The 19801-nt window shown below is 42.8% G+C and overlaps 1 protein-coding gene across 1 annotated transcript in view; it reads left to right on the top strand.

Moving 5' to 3' along the window:
• Positions 1-9297, top strand: part of LOC115097707 (relaxin-3-like) — a 28221-nt gene extending 18924 nt beyond the window's left edge. Inside the window, exon 2 of the mRNA XM_029613686.1 lies at positions 8737-9297. Within this exon, the coding sequence (XP_029469546.1) occupies positions 8737-9101 (365 nt within the window). The 3' untranslated portion in view covers positions 9102-9297. The remainder of the gene's footprint in view (positions 1-8736) is intronic.
• Positions 9298-19801: the final 10504 nt, after the last annotated feature.

The following is a 19801-nucleotide window of genomic DNA, read 5'->3' as shown; positions in this document are numbered from 1 at the left end:
CCAAGGGATGATGTGCGAATTAGTCCAGTTTACCTCCGTCTCGGGCCTCAAGGTCAATTATGACAAATCTGAAATACTTAATCTCACACTTACACAGACTGGGGTATTTGAAACACAAATACCCCTTTAAATGGGCATCCTAGTCTCTAAAATACTTAGGAATACATATAGGCACCCATATAAATCAGCTGTTTGCTTTGAATTATACTCCACTTCTCCATTCAATTCAGGGGAATCTAGAGCGATGGATACAGAATACCCACTCATTTCTGGGGAGATTGGCCATCGTTAAAATGATTGTGTTACCTATATTGTTATACTTCACCACTATTCCCATATTCATCCCCTCATTTATTCTCAAAAAGTGACAGCAATTGCTTTATTTATTTATTTATTTATTTATTTATTTAAAGTCTCTTATATACCGATGTCCGTTCGCACATCGCATCGGTTCACATTAAACAAAAACTTTTGGGCGGAGCCCTTACATAAAACTGAAAATATACAGGTAACTATAGGGAGGAGCCCTTACATATAACCAGCGGAGAACAAAAACAAGGGGAAGGGTTATGGGTAGGGGAGGTGAGGGGAAGGGTTAGGGGTTGGAGGGGTCATGGGTAGAGAAGCATAAACAGTGAATTGGAGAAACTAAAAATTATATACAATAAATAACAATAAATAATTTCAATAAAGTACAATGTACAAAATGCTTTATGGTTTCATTTGGCACAAGAGGTCACCCCAGGTGGCTAGATCTACGTTATATCTTCCAAAGAATAGGGGAGGCCTTAATTTGCCTAATCTGGCTTGGTATTTTTGTGCGGCTCAATTGCACGCATTAGTGGTCCTACATTGTATGTTAGATGTTCCCCCAATGAGTTTTATTGGTGCAAGCGATGTTGGGAGATATGCCGTTATCCTCTTTACCTTGGCAGCCTAAGACGACTCGGGGCTCCATTTCACAATTCCCCTATACTCTGCAAACCACCCTTAGGGTGTACCTACAATGGAAAAGCATATTAGAGGGAAAGGAACCATATTCATTACTAACCCACTTATTCACTGACTCGGTTTTTCTGAATACTTCCCAACAGAGGGCCTCCTTGTCGTGGATCACAGCTGGGACCACAAGGATGGATCACATACAAATACAGGGATCAGTCATAACCCGAGATCAGATTTGTGCCCATTATTCCTTGAATGACAGACTTCTTACTATATGCCAAGGTTTATCATTTTGTTAAAAGGGCTACCAGGGCCGGAACACTACAATTGACCGGCACTTTATTTGAAACCTATTGTAAGAAAGCACAGACTATTCGAGGGGTGATCTCAAAAATCTATGCACTATTAAAGGGGAAGTTTGTTGGCCCAATTTGGCAGCAGCAAGCATGGGCAACTGACTTTAATCATAACCTGGAGGATAAGGAATGGGACTTAATCTTTTTAACAGCCCACAAATTCTCTATTTCTGCTGGTTTACATGAAAATTGTTACAAACTATTGTACAGATGACATTATACCCCGCTAACTCTCCATAAATTTAATTATACAATCTCAAAGGTTGGAGAGGTTGTGGTGGTATCAGCACATATTATCATGTATAGTGACAATGCCCGAAATTGTCCCATTTCTAGCCTCTGATTTGTGCTTGGGTTTCTCTTGTACTTCAGATTGTTATAGATGCTAAGCCATGGCACATCCTACTGAGTTTACCAATTGCTGGGTTGAATAAGGAGGCACAACATTTTGCTATATAAGTTTTTATTGCGGCTCGTACAGAAATAGCGGCACATTGGAATCAAATACATCCACCAAGCCTCGCCCAAATTCAACATAGACTCTATAATTATTATCAACTGGGGCGCCTTACGGCTACACATCAAGATCATTTGGGACCTTTTCAAAAGGTGTGGGGCCCATATATTCAGTGGTTAAAGACACAATCGTAAGATTAGACTTATGGCTTCCCACATAATTTATATTTAACTGGGTGAATAACTATCCTGGTAAGCAAGGTGGGGAGCATTGCAACAGTGTCCATCCGTATACATCCCTTTCACATGATTGATTATCCTACCAATGGTTTCTCATTTTGCATGCAATATTCCTTCCTATCTCTATATACACCTATATATAACTATCTATATCAATCATTGTATTAGAATATCTTCCATTATACCATAATGATTTATGTTATTCAAATGTATTTTTTCTCCTTGGCTTGTCTTCTCTTTCTCTCCTTCCTTTTCGACTGCATGGCCATGGTTGTGGGGTGGGTGTAGGGCGAAAACACAGGAACTTTTCTTGGTATTTATACCTCAGTGACATAGGTGTCATATTGCTTATGTTATGATTCTATCACTGATTGTGGACTATTATTGTTACTGTTGTTGACGATGTATAACCTGTTACCTCAAAAATGATTAAATAATAAAAAAAAAAAAAAAAAGACAGGACACAGAGCGTAGGAATAAATGGTCAATTTTCTCAGTGGAAAAGGGTAAACAGTGGAGTGCCTCAGGAATCTGTACTTGGACCGGTGCTTTTCATTATATTTATAAATGATCTGGAAAGGAATATGATGAGTGAAGTTATCAAATTTGCAAATGATACAAAATTATTCAGAGTAGTTAAATCACAAGCGGATTGTGATAAATTGCAGAAGGACTTTGTGAGACTGGAAGACTGGGCATCCAAATGGCAGAGGAAATTTAATGTGGACAGATAGGGACAAGGCTTACTGCCTGATTTTCAAAAGCATTTACTTGCTTTTAACTGGGTTCTACATGTGTACATTAACCCATGTTAAGTTAATTTCTAAGGATTGCCATAAGATATGCTATTGAATTGTCCTTATGTTTTACCCACGTTAAGTGCACTTAATGCGGATAAATGACTTTTCAAAATTGCTATGATAGTATGTTACATTTCTATGCATAACTCCTTTTAAAATTTTGAGGTGTTTGACAAAGTTCCTCATGAGAGGCTCCTAGGAAAAGTAAAGAGTCATGGTATAGGTGGCGATGTCCATTTGTGGATTGCAAACTGGCTAAAAGACAGGAAACAGAGAGTAGGATTAAATGGACAATTTTCTCAGTGGAAGGGAGTGGGCAGTGGAGTGGCTCAGGGATTTGTATTGGGACCCGTACTTTTCAATATATTTATAAATGATATGGAAAGAAATATGAGTGAGGTAATCAAATTTGCAGATGATACAAAATTGTTCAGAGTAGTTAAATCACAAGCAGATTGAGATAAATTGCAGGAAGAACTTTTGAGACTGGAAAATTTGGCATCCAAATGGCAGATGAAATTTAATGTGGATAAGTGCAAGGTAATGCATATAGGGAAAAATAACCCATGCTATACTTACACAATATTGGGTTCCATATTAGGAGCTACCACCCAAGAAAGAGATCTAGGCATCACATTGGGTTCCATATTAGGAGCTACCACCCAAGAAAGAGATCTAGGCATCACATTGAAATCGTCAGTTCAGTGTGCTGCGGCAGTCAAGAAAGCAAACAGAATGTTGGTAATTATTAGAAAGGGAATGGTGAATAAAACAGAAAATGTCATAATGCCTCTATCGCTCCATGGTGAGACCGCACCTTGAATATTGTGTACAATTCTGGTCGCCGCATCTCAAAAAAGATATAGTTGCGATGGAGAAGGTACAGAGAAGGGTGACCAAAATGATAAAGGGAATGGAACAGCTTCCCTATGAGGAAAGACTAAAGAGGTTAGGACTTTTCAGCTTGGAGAAGAGACGGCTGAGGGGGGATATGATAGAGGTGTTTAAAATCATGAGAGGTCTAGAACGGGTAAATGTGAATCGGTTATTTACTCTTTCAGATATAGAAAGACGAGGGGGCACTCCATGAAGTTAGCATGTGGCACATTTAAAACTAATCGGAGAAAGTTCTTTTTCACTCAACGCACAATTAAACTTTGGAATTTGTTGCCAAAGGACGTGGTTAGTGCAGTTGGTGTAGCTGTGTTTAAAAAAGGATTGAATAAGTTCTTGGAGGAGAAGTCCATTACCTGCTATTAATTAAGTTGACTTTGAAAATAGCCACTGCTATTACTAGCAACAGTAGCATGGAATAGACTTAGGGGTAGATTTTCAAAGGGATACATGCGTAACCCCCGAAAAGCTGCCCCTTCCAACCCCTGCGCGTGCTGAGCCTATGTTGCATAGGCACGGCGGCACGCACAAGCCCCGGGACGCGCGTAAGTCCCGGGGCTTTCCTGAGAGGGCGTGTTGGGGGCGTGTCGGGAGGCGTGTTGCGGCCAGCGCATCATCAGGGGCGTTCCGAGGAGCATGGCCACGGCCTCCGAACCAACCCCCGGACCGGAACATGGCGCGCCAGTAGCCGGCCTCGGGCAGGCGTAACTTTTGAAATAAAGGTAGGGGGGGAATTAGTTAGGGCCAGGGGGCAGGTTAGTTAGGGGAAGGAAAGGGAAGGTGGGGGGGCGCTGGAAAGAAAGTTCCCTCCGAGGCCACTCCGATTTTGGAGTGGCCTCGGAGGGAATGGAGGCAGGCTGCGCGGCTCGGCGCGCAAAGGCTGCCGATTTTGCGCAGCCTTGCGCGTGCCGACCCCGGATTTTAAAAGTTACACGCGTATCTATTAAAATCTGGTGTACTCTTGTTTGCGCCAGGCGCGCATACTTTTTTAAAATCTGCCCCTTAGTGTTTGAATACTTGCCAGGTTCTTATGGCCTGGATTGGCCACTGTTGGGAACAGGATGCTGGGCTTGATGGACCCTTGGTCTGACCCAGTATGGCATGTTCTTATTACAAACAAAGAAGCAGAACACCTCTCTAATATAATCAAGACAAAAAAGAGAGGGAAAAGGATCAATAGTCCAATCCACAAACCTTCAACTAATTAAAAGCAAATGACGATATCATAAACGGTCTTTGCTTTGAAATTTCAATCCGCGGCCTCTCGCCTCGCAATGGGCCGCAAGCCTTAATCAGCTTACAAAGCAGAGTAATATGTAATCATCTATCGTCAATTGCTCATGTTAATATTAAACTTTATTACAATTTCTTACTTTTTGCCACAATATTTTACCCAAACTTCCCTAAAAAAGGTTTAAATGTGAAACAAAACATATATATACTTCCCACCAAGTTTAAAAATTGAAAAACTTTTTTTGAAAACTTTTTTGAGCGAGGAATACTTAGCCCATGCTTTATCAGATATCAATTAATAGAATCCCGACATGAATCATGTTTCAATTGTAGAAAACAATCTTCTTCAGGGGATGTTTCTCTACAATTCTTTGTATCAAGCGGCCAACATTCTTCAATCACTTCTAAAAACAAACAGAACATGTTTTAGGCTTGCGGCCCATTGCGAGGCGAGAGGCCGCGGATTGAAATTTCAAAGCAAAGACCGTTTATGATATCGTCATTTGCTTTTAATTAGTTGAAGGTTTGTGGATTGGACTATTGATCCTTTTCCCTCTCTTTTTTGTCTTGATGTTCTTATTACACACACACACACACACACACACACACCAGGCTGGCAGGCTGCCATTCTCACACATACAACCCCCCTCAGGCTGGCAGGTTACCATTCATATGCACAAACACATCAGTCGGGCAGGCTACAATTCATACCCACACACAATATAGGCTGGCAGGCTGCCATTCTAACAAACACACACAATGCAAGCTGCCTTTCTCACACACACACACACGTGTGTGTAGGCTGCCAATCATGTGCACACACACAATGCAGGCTGCCATTCTCTCACACACACACAATGTAGGCTGCCATTCTCTCACACACACACAATGCAGGCTGCCATTCTCTCACACACACACACATTTATTTTATTTGTACAGTTTTTATATACCGTTGTACAGAAACAAATTTCTATCATTACGTTTTACATTCCAATTAAAAAATAAAACATAAAAAATGAATAATTAGAATACATAATTAGACTAAAAATTACAAAAACCGGATTAATAAAATAAATAAGACTAAAAGATAACTACATTCATTTCTAAAAAGTAAAAGTAAAAGCTAGAAAAAGTAAAAAATTAGAAGAGTCTTTGGCTGGAAGGCTGCCATCCACACACACACACACACCCTGCGCAGACTGACACAGGACACTGGCACAGTATTGCTTACATTCCTCTTCTTACTGGCCTCTCTGAGTTTCCCAGAACTTCTGTTGCTCCTGCTGTTTTTTTCCTTTTGGGCCATCCCTGCAGCAGCTCAAGTGCTTCCAGCAGGTCCCTGGCCTGAAAGCAATGATGCCTTCCTGAGTCCGCATGAGACCATGGCCCCTGCTGCTCTCAGCTGTGGGATGGGCTGGCACAGAATAGGAACTGACTGCAGATGAAGAAAAAAAGCTGCTCTGAGGGTTCCTCACCACTATTAGTTGCAGCAGGGAGTGATCAGGAAAAACCGCAGGGGAGGGGGTGGAGGGAGGAAGGAAGCTGTGCATGGGTGTTCCCCAAGTCTACAGCATCTACTCTGCTCGGCACTGCACCAGCCCTCAGGCACTTGAGAGGACTAGGAGGTCTTGAATCTGCCTGCTACTGCCACCCCCCTGAGTCTGCCGCCCCATGTAATTGCATGCTATGCACACCCGGCTCCTCTGGGCCCCTGTTCATTTGTTGAACACATAATAACAGATACAAAAACGAATTGAATTAGGACACGTTTGAAACTTGTCAGCAGTAGTGTCAGTCATCAAGACTTCTATGAATAGAAATAATGCCCCTCTCTCAGCTGTGAAATGCCAGTAATTGCAGACTTTAGAAAACATCCAAATCTTTGTAACTGGTGTATCATTAAGAACATAAGAAAATGCCATACTGGGTCAGACCAAGGGTCCACCAAGCCCAGCATCCTGTTTCCAACAGTGGCCAATCCAGGCCATAAGAACCTGGCAAGTACCCAAAACCTAAGTCTATTCCATGTTACCATTGCTAATGGCAGTGGCTATTCTCTAAGTGAACTTAATAGCAGGTAATGGACTTCTCCTCCAAGAACTTATCCAATCCTTTTTTAAACACAGCTATACTAACTGCACTAACCACATCCTCTGGCAACAAATTCCAGAGTTTAATTGTGCGTTGAGTAAAAAAGAACTTTCTCTGATTAGTTTTAAATGTGCCCCATGCTAACTTCATGGAGTGCCCCCTAGTCTTTCTACTATCCGAAAGAGTAAATAACCGATTCACATCTACCCGTTCTAGACCTCTCATGATTTTAAACACCTCTATCATACCCCCCCTCAGTCGTCTCTTCTCCAAGCTGAAAAGTCCTAACCTCTTTAGTCTTTCCTCATAGGGGAGTTGTTCCATTCCCCTTATCATTTTGGTAGCCCTTCTCTGTACCTTCTCCATTGCAATTATATCTTTTTTGAGATGTGGCGACCAGAATTGTACACAGTATTCAAGGTGCGGTCTCACTATGGAGCGATACAGAGGCATTATGACATTTTCCGTTTTATTCACCATTCCCTTTCTAATAATGCCCAACATTCTGTTTGCTTTTTTGACTGCCACAGCACACTGTACCGACGATTTCAATGTGTTATCCACTATGACACCTAGATCTCTTTCTTGGGTTGTATCACCTAATATGGAACCCAACATTGTGTAACTATAGCATGGGTTATTTTTCCCTATATGCATCACCTTGCACTTATCCACATTAAATTTCATCTGCCATTTGGATGCCCAATTTTCCAGCCTCACAAGGTCTTCCTGCAATTTATCACAATCTGCTTGTGATTTAACTACTCTGAACAATTTTGTGTCATCTGCAATTTTGATTGTCTCACTCGTCGTATTTCTTTCCAGATCATTTATAAATATATTGAAAAGCACAGGTCCCAGTACAGATCCCTGAGGCACTCCACTGTCCACTCCCTTCCACTGAGAAAATTGCCCATTTAATCCTACTCTCTGTTTCCTGTCTTTTAGCCAGTTTGCAATCCACGAAAGGACATTGCCTCCTGTCCCATGACTTTTTAGTTTTCCTAGAAGCCTCTCATGAGGAACGTTGTCAAATGCCTTCTGAAAATCCAAGTACACTACATCTACCGGTTCACCTTTATCCACATGTTTATTAACTCCCTATGCTGGTGCAAGAACCTTGGTATAAAGATACAAAGTCTTCTAAAGGGATATCATTCCATCCAGGAAGAATCATCACCTTTGGGTTGATTTAGGAGATATCTGAGGGATAATTGTGACTGCGTTGTCTACTCCAACTTCATTTCTCCCATCCTGTTCCCTTCAAGAGAGGGGTAGGGGGAACAACAGAAGGAAAGGGACTGAGCTAAGAGAGTCGAGGGCTGCCTCTTTCATGAGCTGCTGCTTTAGCACCACACCCACTCCACCCCTTCTATGCAGACTGTTTGTGAGAGCAGGGGCTGGAGGAGCAGTAGAGAGAACTGAGGCTGAAGGAAGTCAAGCTATAGCTTTCTTTGAAAGACTGAATTAGGTGGTGGAAAAGTGTCACCTATTTTGATACTGTGGCAAGCTGTCAATTATGCAGCAAGGTAATTATGCGGTTTCTCCTGAAGCTGCACAATTGTGAGAGGCTAGGGGCACTGATTATGATTTATCACATACACCATTGCTATATTCCTATCAAATCATTCTAAGCAGAATATTTGAGCTATGCATCTCACCATACTGCCTAGTTGTACTTTATTTATTTTTTTCTCATTTATTTATTTTTCTGTCAACAGATTCTACTCAAACCTACAACAAAGAACTGGATAACTTGAAGTTACAGTCTATCTTTGGTGCTGATTTGCAGCAACTTTCAAAGGCCGGCCAGCCATTTGATCAACAGCCCTTCCAAGATTCTTTCAGCTTAAATGATGACTACAAAGAGTATGGACCTGCATCAAAAGGTTTCAATGAGTATAGCCGTCAGGTTGAGCAGGCTGTTCAGAAGGCTGTAAGTGGAATAGGGGCCATTCCTCCTGTGGGGTCAGACAGATATCCTTGGCAAAAGAACCACAGGAGAAAACGGGACATCTCTGTAGGCATGGCAGGCATGTGCTGCAAATGGGGCTGTACCAAAGCTGATCTCAGTACTTTATGCTGAAATGAAAATGAGAATATTGTACCTCTCTCATTTCTTATACAAGGACATAATGTCATTTCTGATAATAACTAGAGTGAATACTTCCCTTACCATGAGAAAATGAGCTTTAATCACCATCTGCATTTTTCATGAAGGCTGTCACTGCATTTCTTTTAATTTAGCTGTCAATAAAAATATTTTTTTTTTGCTGCTGTAAAATGCTTTTTTGGTTATATTAGAAAGTTTTATATTAAAAGTATAAGGCTCTGTGTCACTATACACTATACTCAAAGTTCATAAAAGAATATTTCCTTGTCTTTCTGCTACACCAATCCAGAACGATTGGATCTGTCCCACTTTAAAGGTGGTTGTGTTTCTACTGTGTACTGGAATTTCAGTTTGAGGGGTGGTGGTTTGGGGTTGGTTTTTTTTTAAACTGGAATCTGATTGTTGAACTAATATTCTGGTTTATTGAAGCTGGACTGTATTGTATATACATATTAGAAAAACAGTAAATTTACAATATCGATCTCAGCTCAGAAGCTCTCAATTGCATTTTAAAGGGAACCTGCTTTTTAAGGTTACTGTAAGTGAATTCTCTTTGCTATGGAATAATTTTGCTGGTATTGTATTAGTAGTAGCAGCAGCAGCAGCACTATAACAATTTCCTTGGTAGCACATGATGCTCTACAAAGAAGTAGAGTTTTCTAAGTAGCAGAGGAAACAAGGAGGAGCAATTATTAATGTGCAAATTCCCTCCCACTCTTGGTACCATGAGGGGCTATGAAAACCAGGTCAATCAAGCTATAGTGCAGCAGGTGCAGAAACTGGGCCATAGGCTAGAGAAGTGTTAGCTAAAGTGGTACAGAAGTTGGTGTCGCAGGCTGTAGCACTGATACTGTAACTGCTGGGGCAGTTGGTGCAGGGTTCAGGAGAAGAATGTTATGTTGCAGGTGAGAGGAAGAGCTGTTCTTCAAGGACAAGCAGGATGGCAGTCTTCACACATGGTGACATCATCTAATGGAACTCTGCATGGAAAATATGTCAGAATTTCTAGAACTTTGACTGAGCATACATAAAAACCTAAAAGAATGATGGCAGAAAAAGACTGTTATGGCCCATCCAGTCTGTTCATCTGTCCAATTAATTTAGCATTATAATTTTCTCATCACTTCCTTAGAGATCCCATGGATTTATCCCATGCATTGTAATCACATGGGGTCCTTCCAGTCTTTCTTTTTCCGCAGAGCCTGGTGGTCACGATTTTTCTGAGTCTCACTTTGGGATTTTTCAATTGATCGAGTTCCCATAGGATTTTTTTTGGCTGTTCATTGTGGGGTTCTGTAGTCTTCCCATAGTGTCCCTAGGTAGGTTTTTCAAACGTTTCTTTAAGTTTCCTTTTGCTGTCGGTTCCCCTCCCAGGCAGCGGTGCTCACAATGCCCATCAGGCCATTGATTGCTACTGCCATCAAATTCAATTGTGTTTCTTTTATTTTGAATTGCATGTCTTCTGGGTTCCAATGATGCCCCTGATGCACAAGCATCATGTCTAACATGGATCCCCATAATAGGCATGTCATCTGCTTGGGGCATCCCATGTCATCCATGCAGTAAGTTTACTTTTATTATACTTTATTTACTTTTGTTTTAATGACATGTCGATTTTCGCCCTGCGCCTTGCTTCGGGAGGGGGGGGGGGGGGATTTTGACCGGAGCCTGCCTATTGCTGTCACACCACACTAACGCCAGGGTAAGGGTGAGGGGGTCGTTTGCCCATGAAATTTCGTCTCTCTGACCCTACGCTCCACACTAACGCAGGGGTGAGGGTAGGCGGTAAGTTAGCAGGTTAAACGCGCGGCAAAACTACAGGTTAAAAAGGAGATAATCGGGGTGCACATTGCTGTATGGGAGGGAATAGCTAATCGGACCGTTTACATCTTATATACATGCTGCGGGCGGAAAGGGTTACCCATTTAAAGAAGCGGTAAGGATGAGTTTAAAGGGGTAGTGAATCGCGGGTTGGACTTACGCGGCCAAATTCTGAGTTAGAAGCAGGGTAACCGTGGCCGCGCTTTACTGTATCGGCCTGAATGACAGCACACTAGTGGGACCTGGCAGGGGCAGGCAGCAGCTCTATTAGTGAACAAGTATCAGGCTTTAAGGCACACCCACCTAACAAACAATGCCAATATTCTAGCATGCATCAGACAGATACTGGCAGCTACACCAGAGAGACAGGAATCTTCAGGCAGGGTTCTTTGTCGCAAACATGGTAAAGGCAATATCTGATGGGGACTTTCAGAACATCCAATATTTTGCACACACTCTGCACCTGGTAGTGAAGTCAGCTCTGGGGTTGGAGCCCAATCACCAAGAGAATGAATACCTGCATACGTTAATACACAAGTGCAGGAACATAGCAGCATACTTCCACAGACGTGTGAAGGCGGGGCAGGTTCTCCGTGAAAAGCAGACTGATTTGAGGATGCCTCACAAGCGTCTCATTCAAGACACTGGCACCCAGTGGAATTCCACCTATATGATGCTGCAGAGGTTAGTGGAACAGCAGACACCCCTTCATGACCTTTCTGTGGAAATGGACATAGGTGTACAGAGTCCCCTAGGGCATCATGATTGGTTAGTCACGAGTCAGCTGGTTAAAATCCTGCAGCCCTTCAAGGATGCCATGGAGGAGCTGAGTTCCAGAAGTGCCACCTTGGCTGACATCATCCCTATAGTTAATTTTCTGGAGGAAAATTTGGAGGGCTTTAAACAGGAAGAGGGAATGTCAGCAGAGGTGCTGTATTGTCCAGACTTTTTGCAGAAGCAGGTGCAAGAGAGATTAGGACAGATATATGCTCACCACATCCCCATGTGAAAGGGAAACTCGCCCTACAGTCTGATTGTCTCACATTTGTGAAGAACCTGCTGTTAGTAAATGTCCGTGAACATAAGTGCCATAGGCAGAGACAGATTAGGCATGAAGCAGAGGAGGAAACAGCGGGCACTTTAGAGAGTAGTGCAAGCCAAACCAGGAGCAGCACTCTGTCAGCGACAGCTAGTACTTCCTCCTCCACTTCAGTACGCTAAAGCTATGTTGCCCCTAAAACATCATCTGTTCTGGCATGGGCTAGAGTGAAAGCAGCTGGCAAGAATGACTCTCAGCCCGCCCAAGCAAAGGAGACACCAGCAGAAATATCAGTGAAACGGTATCTCACAGAGCTCATAGAGGACATGCAGACAGATCTGCTGGCATATTGGGCACACAAGTCCAATGTCTGGCCACACCTATCCAAAGTGGCTCAGTGATATCTGTCATGTCCACCAACCAGTGTGCCCAGTGAATGTGTATTTTCAATGACAGGGGATATCATGAGCCCTCAACGCTCAAGGCTGGCACCAGAGTTGATGGAAATGCTAGAGTTTTAGAAAATAAACTTGCCTTTGCTTGGGTTTCCAGATTTTCCTTGTGAATGGCAAGATGAATAAAAGCAATTTAAGGCCTTGCAGCAGCTCCAACTGCCTCATATGCTCCAGATAATATCAATACATATACCTGACCTCAACTGCTGTGCCTATCCGTTATTACGACTGTCGCTGCCCGACGTCTCCACTCCGACCACCTTACCTTTTTTGCGACTCCTCCCACGGTAAATGGATGTCTGGCTGCCGCGGCATCTGCCTGCCGTCCTCTCTGGCATCCCCTGTCCAGCTTGGGCGCTGCATCCCGCCATGTTGTCCAGGTACCATAGGGTGCACGCACCGCGCGGCCCTGCTTCTTATTCTCTCTTTGGCATGAATCTCGAGTGCGTCTCCCTGTGATGATGTCACACATCCCGGATACAAAAGCCTCCACTTTTTGCTAGCTAATTGAGTTAGCAAGGGATCTCCTTACGGATGGGATTCGCTCTCTGTACCTAGCTACTCTGCCTCCCCAACTTTTGGACTTTATCCTAATGGGGTACCCGCTCCTTGGGGGCCTCTCTCATTTCTTTCAGGTCGCTATCAGGAACCGGTACTCGCTCCTCCAGGGCCCATGTTCCATGACTCGCTGCCTGAACTTATCTCTTCTGCTTGGAAGAAACCGTGGCCTACATCATCAGTGAGTTACCAACTTTATTTCCTCAGAGCTGTTCCCTGGAACCAGGTACTCACTCCTCGAGGCCCTGCCTCTATTCCAGTTTCTGTGTCACCTGCCGGGAGAAACCACTGTGTGAGTAACTTTACCAACGAGGCTCAATACCAGAACTCTGTGTATGCTCCACTGTACTCACTATCTCAGTTTTCTCCACTACAGCACAGTCATAGACTGAATCGCTGTTCCAGTATCCTGAGGAACCCTAGCTCAGCCGGCCTTCATCTCTACTCACTGCTGCCACCTCTGGTGGCTTCTGAAATCTGTCTAATAAAAGATATAACTCTGTTGTGTGTCCCAAAGCTGAGCCTGACCTGTGGCTCCTCACAGGACCCCCAGCCGTGGGTGTGGTCAGCTGCCACAGTGTCCAAGGTTCCACCCAAAACCTTACAAACAATAACATCCATCTAGCCCTTAAGTCACTACAAGGGCCTGACCCCAAACGCTGTGCTTGTCTGTCCACTGCCCAGCCCTTACATCACTACAAGGGCCTGACCAAAAACACTGTGCCTGTATGTCCAGCCCTTATGTCACTAGAAGGGCCTGACCCCAAACGCTGTGCCTGTCTGTCCACTGTCCAGCTCTTACATCAATGCAAGGGCTTGACCACTACTGATGTGCCTGCCCATCCAGCCCTTACGTCACTACAAGGGTCTGGCCAAAAACACTGTGCCTGTATGTCCAGCCCTTATGTCACTAGAAGGGCCTGACCCCAAACGCTGTGCCTGTCTGTCCACTGTCCAGCTCTTACATCAATGCAAGGGCTTGACCACTACTGATGTGCCTGCCCGTCCAGCCCTTACGTCACTACAAGGGTCTGACCAAAAACACTGTGCCTGTATGTCCAGCCCTTATGTCACTACAAGGGCCTGACCCCAAACGCTGTGCCTGTCTGTCCAGCCCTTATGTCACTACAAGGGCCTGACCTCAAACGCTGTGCCTGTCTGTCCACTGTCCAGCCCTTACATCATTACAAGGGCCTGACCTCAACTGATGTGCCTGCCCATCCAGCCCTTAAGTCACTACAAGGGCCTGATCCCAAACGCTGTGCCTGTCTGTCCAGCCCTTATGCCACTACAAGGGCCTGTACTCAAACACTGTGCCTGTCTGTCCACTGTCCAGCCCTTATGTCACTTCAAGGGCCTGACCTCAACTGATGTGCCTGCCCGTCCAGCCCTTATGTTACTACAAGGGCCCGACCCCAAAAGCTGTGCCTGTCTGAGTTTAGTTCTACTATCTCTAATTTCAGTTTCATGTATTTGTGCATCACTTCTTTCCAGAATATTCTTTTTCCTGTTTTAACATTTGGAATGTAAGAACAGAAAAAGCTGACTTAAGATGTTTGGAGCTTGCATGTTTCATTTGCTCAATAGTTTTCATGACCTTCATAATATGGGCCATTTTCCCTAAATTTTTCTTAGGTGCCAACATTAATGTTTCTAGTACTATAGAAAACTGGTGGTGGTTGTACTCTAGTTCATCCACTGTGTTCCCATAGTTTACAGAGGCTCTGTGCTGGGTACAAAGTCAACATAGGTTGATATTGTAGATTTGAATTGAGTAGCAGTTTTCTTATTTCTGAGAGCTCTTCAAGTTCCTTTGTCATCAGCTGAAGTGCATAAGTACAGTTAATAGCTTCTGGGTATTCTCAAATAATCTCCATCTCAGTTCTTGCTTCACAAATGGCAGTCTCTATTGCTCTAAAAGCATCCGCTGTTGAATTATCTTTCAGAAATGAAAAAGATGTCATTTTATTCTGGCAGTGAACCAGTTCAGGAAGAAGTGACAGATCAAACCACAACATACCTGCTCAAAGGAAAGGGAACTCTTCCCGAGTATGGCCTATTACTTAACACCCACTGACACATGTGGAACCACTGTTCATATGGAAACCTCCTCCACTTTGCCACACTTTGAAGGCCTGTGCCCCACTCTCAGGGCGAACCCATTCCAGGGAGCCCTTTCCTGTGCAAAGGAAAGGGAACTCTCCCCGGGTGTCGCCTATCTCTTAACACCCACTGACACATGTTGAACCGCTGTTCAAATGGAAACCTCCTCACCTCAGCCTTCAAAATTCTCTTTTGTATATCTGCTACGTCCACCAGATTTAAAAGACCAGCGAGAGCTCACTAGACGCCAAGAGAACCACCACACTCTAGGAATGAACCCATTCTAGGGAGTCCTTTCCTGCAGAAAGGAAAGGGAACTCTCCCCGGGGCTCTTGTTTGAATATTTGCTACTACCACCAAGATCTGCACCCACAGCAGCTCCACCCCACCCAGGCATAGTTCATCATGTTTCAGGTCCTAGCATGCAGGTTAGACTCCTTGGTCTGTGTTTCAAACTGGTCGGTTCACAGTTGCGCCGCATGCAGGGTGCCCCGTCCTCCTTCACCCTGATCCCCTCTTCTTGGGTTCTATCTGAGAAGCTTGTTTGCTGTTTGAGCTCTCTCAGAGTGTCTCAAATATTTATTCAATTGCTATTGCTAGTTTCCCACAATAAATTTTCTATTGCTGAAAAAGATATTTGTTCTTTTTTGTTGCTGTGCCTGCCAGGCAGCCAAGCTTTTTTTTACTGCACTTTTTTTTATTGAACTAGTTGTTAACTATTGGTCTCGTGCCAGTATTTAGCCTTAGATGGAGTTTACCACCCACTTTCGGCTGTATTCACAAACAACCTGGGTCCGAGAAGACCTGGTCCCGGGACGCTGGGGACCACTACTACTGACCTAACACCATCCACGTGCTGTGCCTCGTCTTGTCTTGCCTCCTTGTCTTTCCCCTATCAACACTACAGCGACCTGACTACCTCAGCTCTGCCAGCCTGTCTTGCCCCTATCAAAACCACAGTGACCTGACTACCTCAGCTCTGCCAGCCTCTCTTGCCCCTATCAACTTTCTGCCACTCTGCCTTGCTGCCATACACCAGATGACTCACTCTACTCCTTGTGGTGTTCTTGCCACTATCATGGTTCCTCAGTATGTTGCTGCTAGTCTTTCTGCTGCTTTGTCCCTTTATCGATGCCTTGTGGTTTTTTCTGACACTCTTTCTGCTTGCTATGCTCCCCCTTCATTGTGCTGTAAGATGTTTGATGCCACTCGTCTTGCCCCTTTGCCTGTCATGCTGCCTTCGAGTTTCATGCATCTGTTATAAGTGCTCTCTTTTGAAGCTGTGCTGTGTTTTTGAAACTCTCGTTGCTGCTTTGCACCTCTGTTAAAGCACCCTTGCTACTCCTGGTACTCCTTTGACGCTATACAGTGCCTTAGGCTATTCATGCCACTTTGGTGCCACTTTGCCACAGTCTAAGTACCTTGGAGCTCTTTTCTTCTTCTGATGATTGCTCCCCAGAAGTTTCATCCAAATTGATAAGAAAACCCCAATTCTGCAGCCAAAAAGAGGCTGCAAATACTTCCCCCATTGACTTTAATGGCAAACAAAAAACAAATGAAACTAATAAATGAATTGGTTTCCCCCCCCCCCCCCCCCCTATGAAACTAATGAAATGAATTGGGTCCCAGCGAAATGAAAATACGAAATGAAACAAATTATTTCCTTCTGCATATCCCTAAGAACTGCATTCTGCTTTTATTTTTATCGCTCTGGGATTGTATCTTTGATTTTTCTACCTGTCGACTTGTGATTCTTCACAGTATAATCTATTTTATGTTTGGAATACAACACCTTGAGGGTGGATGGGTTATTTTGCTGAGTGTGATCCTGTTAGGGACCTACAGGTTATCCATCACAGAATCTATATTTCTCAACCTGCAATGAGGGGTTTAAACAGCACTTTGGGTTCCCTGACTAAAGCCCTGAACAAGCCTCTTTTCCTCTCCGATACTTTGTGTACTCTGCATGCTCTTACTTCTAAGCCTGTTTCCTTACCGCTCGCTAATATAATATATAATATAATTCCTCTTTTTAATACATGAGGCTCCTCTCTCCATCATTTTGATTTTACTTTCGGTGAGCCACCTTCTCCCCATATGCAGCTTTCCTTATAATATAATATCCCAAATTCTTCACATGGTCCGGTGTAAAAAGACATCAAATAGAAAACATCCTTCCCCTTCCCCCATCTCCTAACAGCCCATTGTGGAGAGTAAACACATGGAGGACCTGAAAAGTGGGGTTGTAGCCTAGCACTTCAGTTGGGATATTTTGATTTTTCAGTGCTCCATTACTTCTTCTACTGTAGCAGTGCTTTCCTGTGTCCCCTGCATCTGTATCCTGCTTTGTTACAGAACATCATGCTACCCACAAAAGCATAAAGTACCCCTTTTAGAAATTAGTATGATTTAGTAGCCACTCATCAGATCACTCTTGAACTTGGATCTCTTATGTTAGAGCACATTGTGCTCATCTCTGGACCATAAATTAAGTACTGCTCCTGGAAAACAGTATAGTTGAGTCCTGGGATCATTCCTGAACCTGGATTGCATGCATAATTAGAGCACATTATGCTAACCACTGGGCTATAAAGTGCCCCTTTTGAAAAACAGCACAGTTTGACCGCCCTTTATTGGTTATTACTGCACAATAAATAATGCTCTGCAAAAACGTATCATTTTAGCTGAAAATGGAAGAAAGTAAAAGTTCAGCAGCCATTGGGTTGTCACTCACAGTCCTGATTATCTCTGCTTTCCTTCATGTGCCTACTTTCTCTCCAGTCCAGTCAGGGCCAGCGGAAGCACTAGGCGAACTAGGCCTGGGCTTAAGGTGCCAACCACAGTCTAAAGAATCCTCTCAGTCTCAAAAACATAGGTTCGTGCGAACTTTATATAATATCCCAAGAGAAAACAATCTTAATTTATCTAACATTTTTCTCACATTTTTTCTGATCAATATTCAAGCAATAAGTAAGAAGACTCCAATAATTTCAGATTTATTAAACGAAAAAAACCCTGATTTTTTTGTTATTACTGAGACTTGGCTTAAAGCCACCGATAATGTCATCATTAACCAGCTAAGTGACGCTAAATATGATATTTTTTCGATTCCTAGAACTTAACGTAAAGGTGGAGGTATTATGCTGATTATTAAAAAATTATTCAGAATTAAAATTATACCATCATTCAATGCATATCCATATGAACTAACTTTATTTGAATCTGATTCATTGCAATTATGTGTTCTTTATTGCCCTCCTAACTTACTAGCTCACAATATCTCTCCCCTTATTGAATGTCTAACTCTAAATTTGAACCCGGATAAACCTTCCATAATTTTAGGGGACTTCAACGTACATGTTGATGATGTTATTAATGATTCCACTAGTATGATTCTATGCGATTCTTTAGCTGCGCTTGGTTATAACCTTGTCTCTCGTGCCCCTACTCACAAGGCTGGTCATGCTTTAGATTTGATTTTTGTTAATGATAAACTATGTACGGACATCTCTTTGAATATATCACCAGTTCCATGGTCTGATCATTTTTTAATATATGCAGAAGCCAAATTCAATACACCTTCCCCACGCTCATCTGAGAAACCTATTCCTATTACCTTTCAACTTAAACCTAATATCGAAGATTTATCTGCAGAATTTCAGAATATTAGTGTTAATTCTAGACCTCAGGATTGTTCAAACCTTAACTTCTACCTGGTTAACAAATTGTTCTAACATCGCAACAAAACTATGCCCATTCAAAACCAAAGTAATTAAACCCAAACAAGTCGCAAATCCATGGTAAAATAAAGAAATTAAAACACAAAAGCAAAGTTTAAAAAAGTTAGAGATATTATGGAGAAAGAAAAAAACTGTCCAGACTTTAGCAGTTTATAGATCTTCTCTTCACTGATATAAAAAGATTATTGAAAAGGCAAAAAAAGACTTCAAGGAAAAATTAGAGGCTTCAATGCACAATCCTAGAGAACTCTTTAGTATTGTTAAAAACTTAACCAAACCCCCTACTACTGTTGAAGCTCTATCTGAGAATAAAGTCAACGAAGTCGCAATCTTTTTTAAAGAAAAAATTGAGCAGTTAACTCTGAATAATAATATTTGCTCCTCTCAAGAAGTTTTTATGCCAACAAAACCTGACATTAATTGGTCATTATTTGAACTTGCTTCCAGTTTAGAAATTGAATGTTATATAAAAAAACTAAACCCTGCTAAACATCCTTTGGACCCTATCCAAGTCTCCTACCTTAAATCAGTTACTGAAATCATAGCACCTGCTATTACTACCATTGTTAATGCATCTCTAAATGAAGGCTTTGTCCCTGATATACTAAAAAATGCAATAGTTAAACCTATATTAAAAAAACCGACATTAGATAGTAAACAATTAAGTAACTACAGACCTATCTCAAATTTATCATTTTTAGCAAAAATCTTAGAAAAGGTTTCTCAAAAACAACTTGATACTTACTTAGAATCTAATAATATTCTGATGTAGATGTAGTCTGAGCAGGCGGTTGGGGCCTAGTAGGCCTTTGTCGAACCTGGGAACGCTGAGTGGGGCGTGGTTGCCTGGCTCGGCCTGCTGGAGGGTAGTATCGCCGAGGACGATAGTAAGGTCTCCTTACTTCTCTTCTAGGAGGTGACAGTTGTTTGAGGGTTTCTGTGTGGTCTTTTATGGTC

The sequence above is a fragment of the Rhinatrema bivittatum genome, chromosome 1 (assembly GCF_901001135.1).
Source record: "Rhinatrema bivittatum chromosome 1, aRhiBiv1.1, whole genome shotgun sequence".
In the NCBI taxonomy this organism is placed as follows: Eukaryota; Metazoa; Chordata; class Amphibia; order Gymnophiona; family Rhinatrematidae; genus Rhinatrema; species Rhinatrema bivittatum.
Note: the sequence above shows the minus strand (reverse complement) of the source record. Positions and strands in the feature narration are given on the sequence as shown.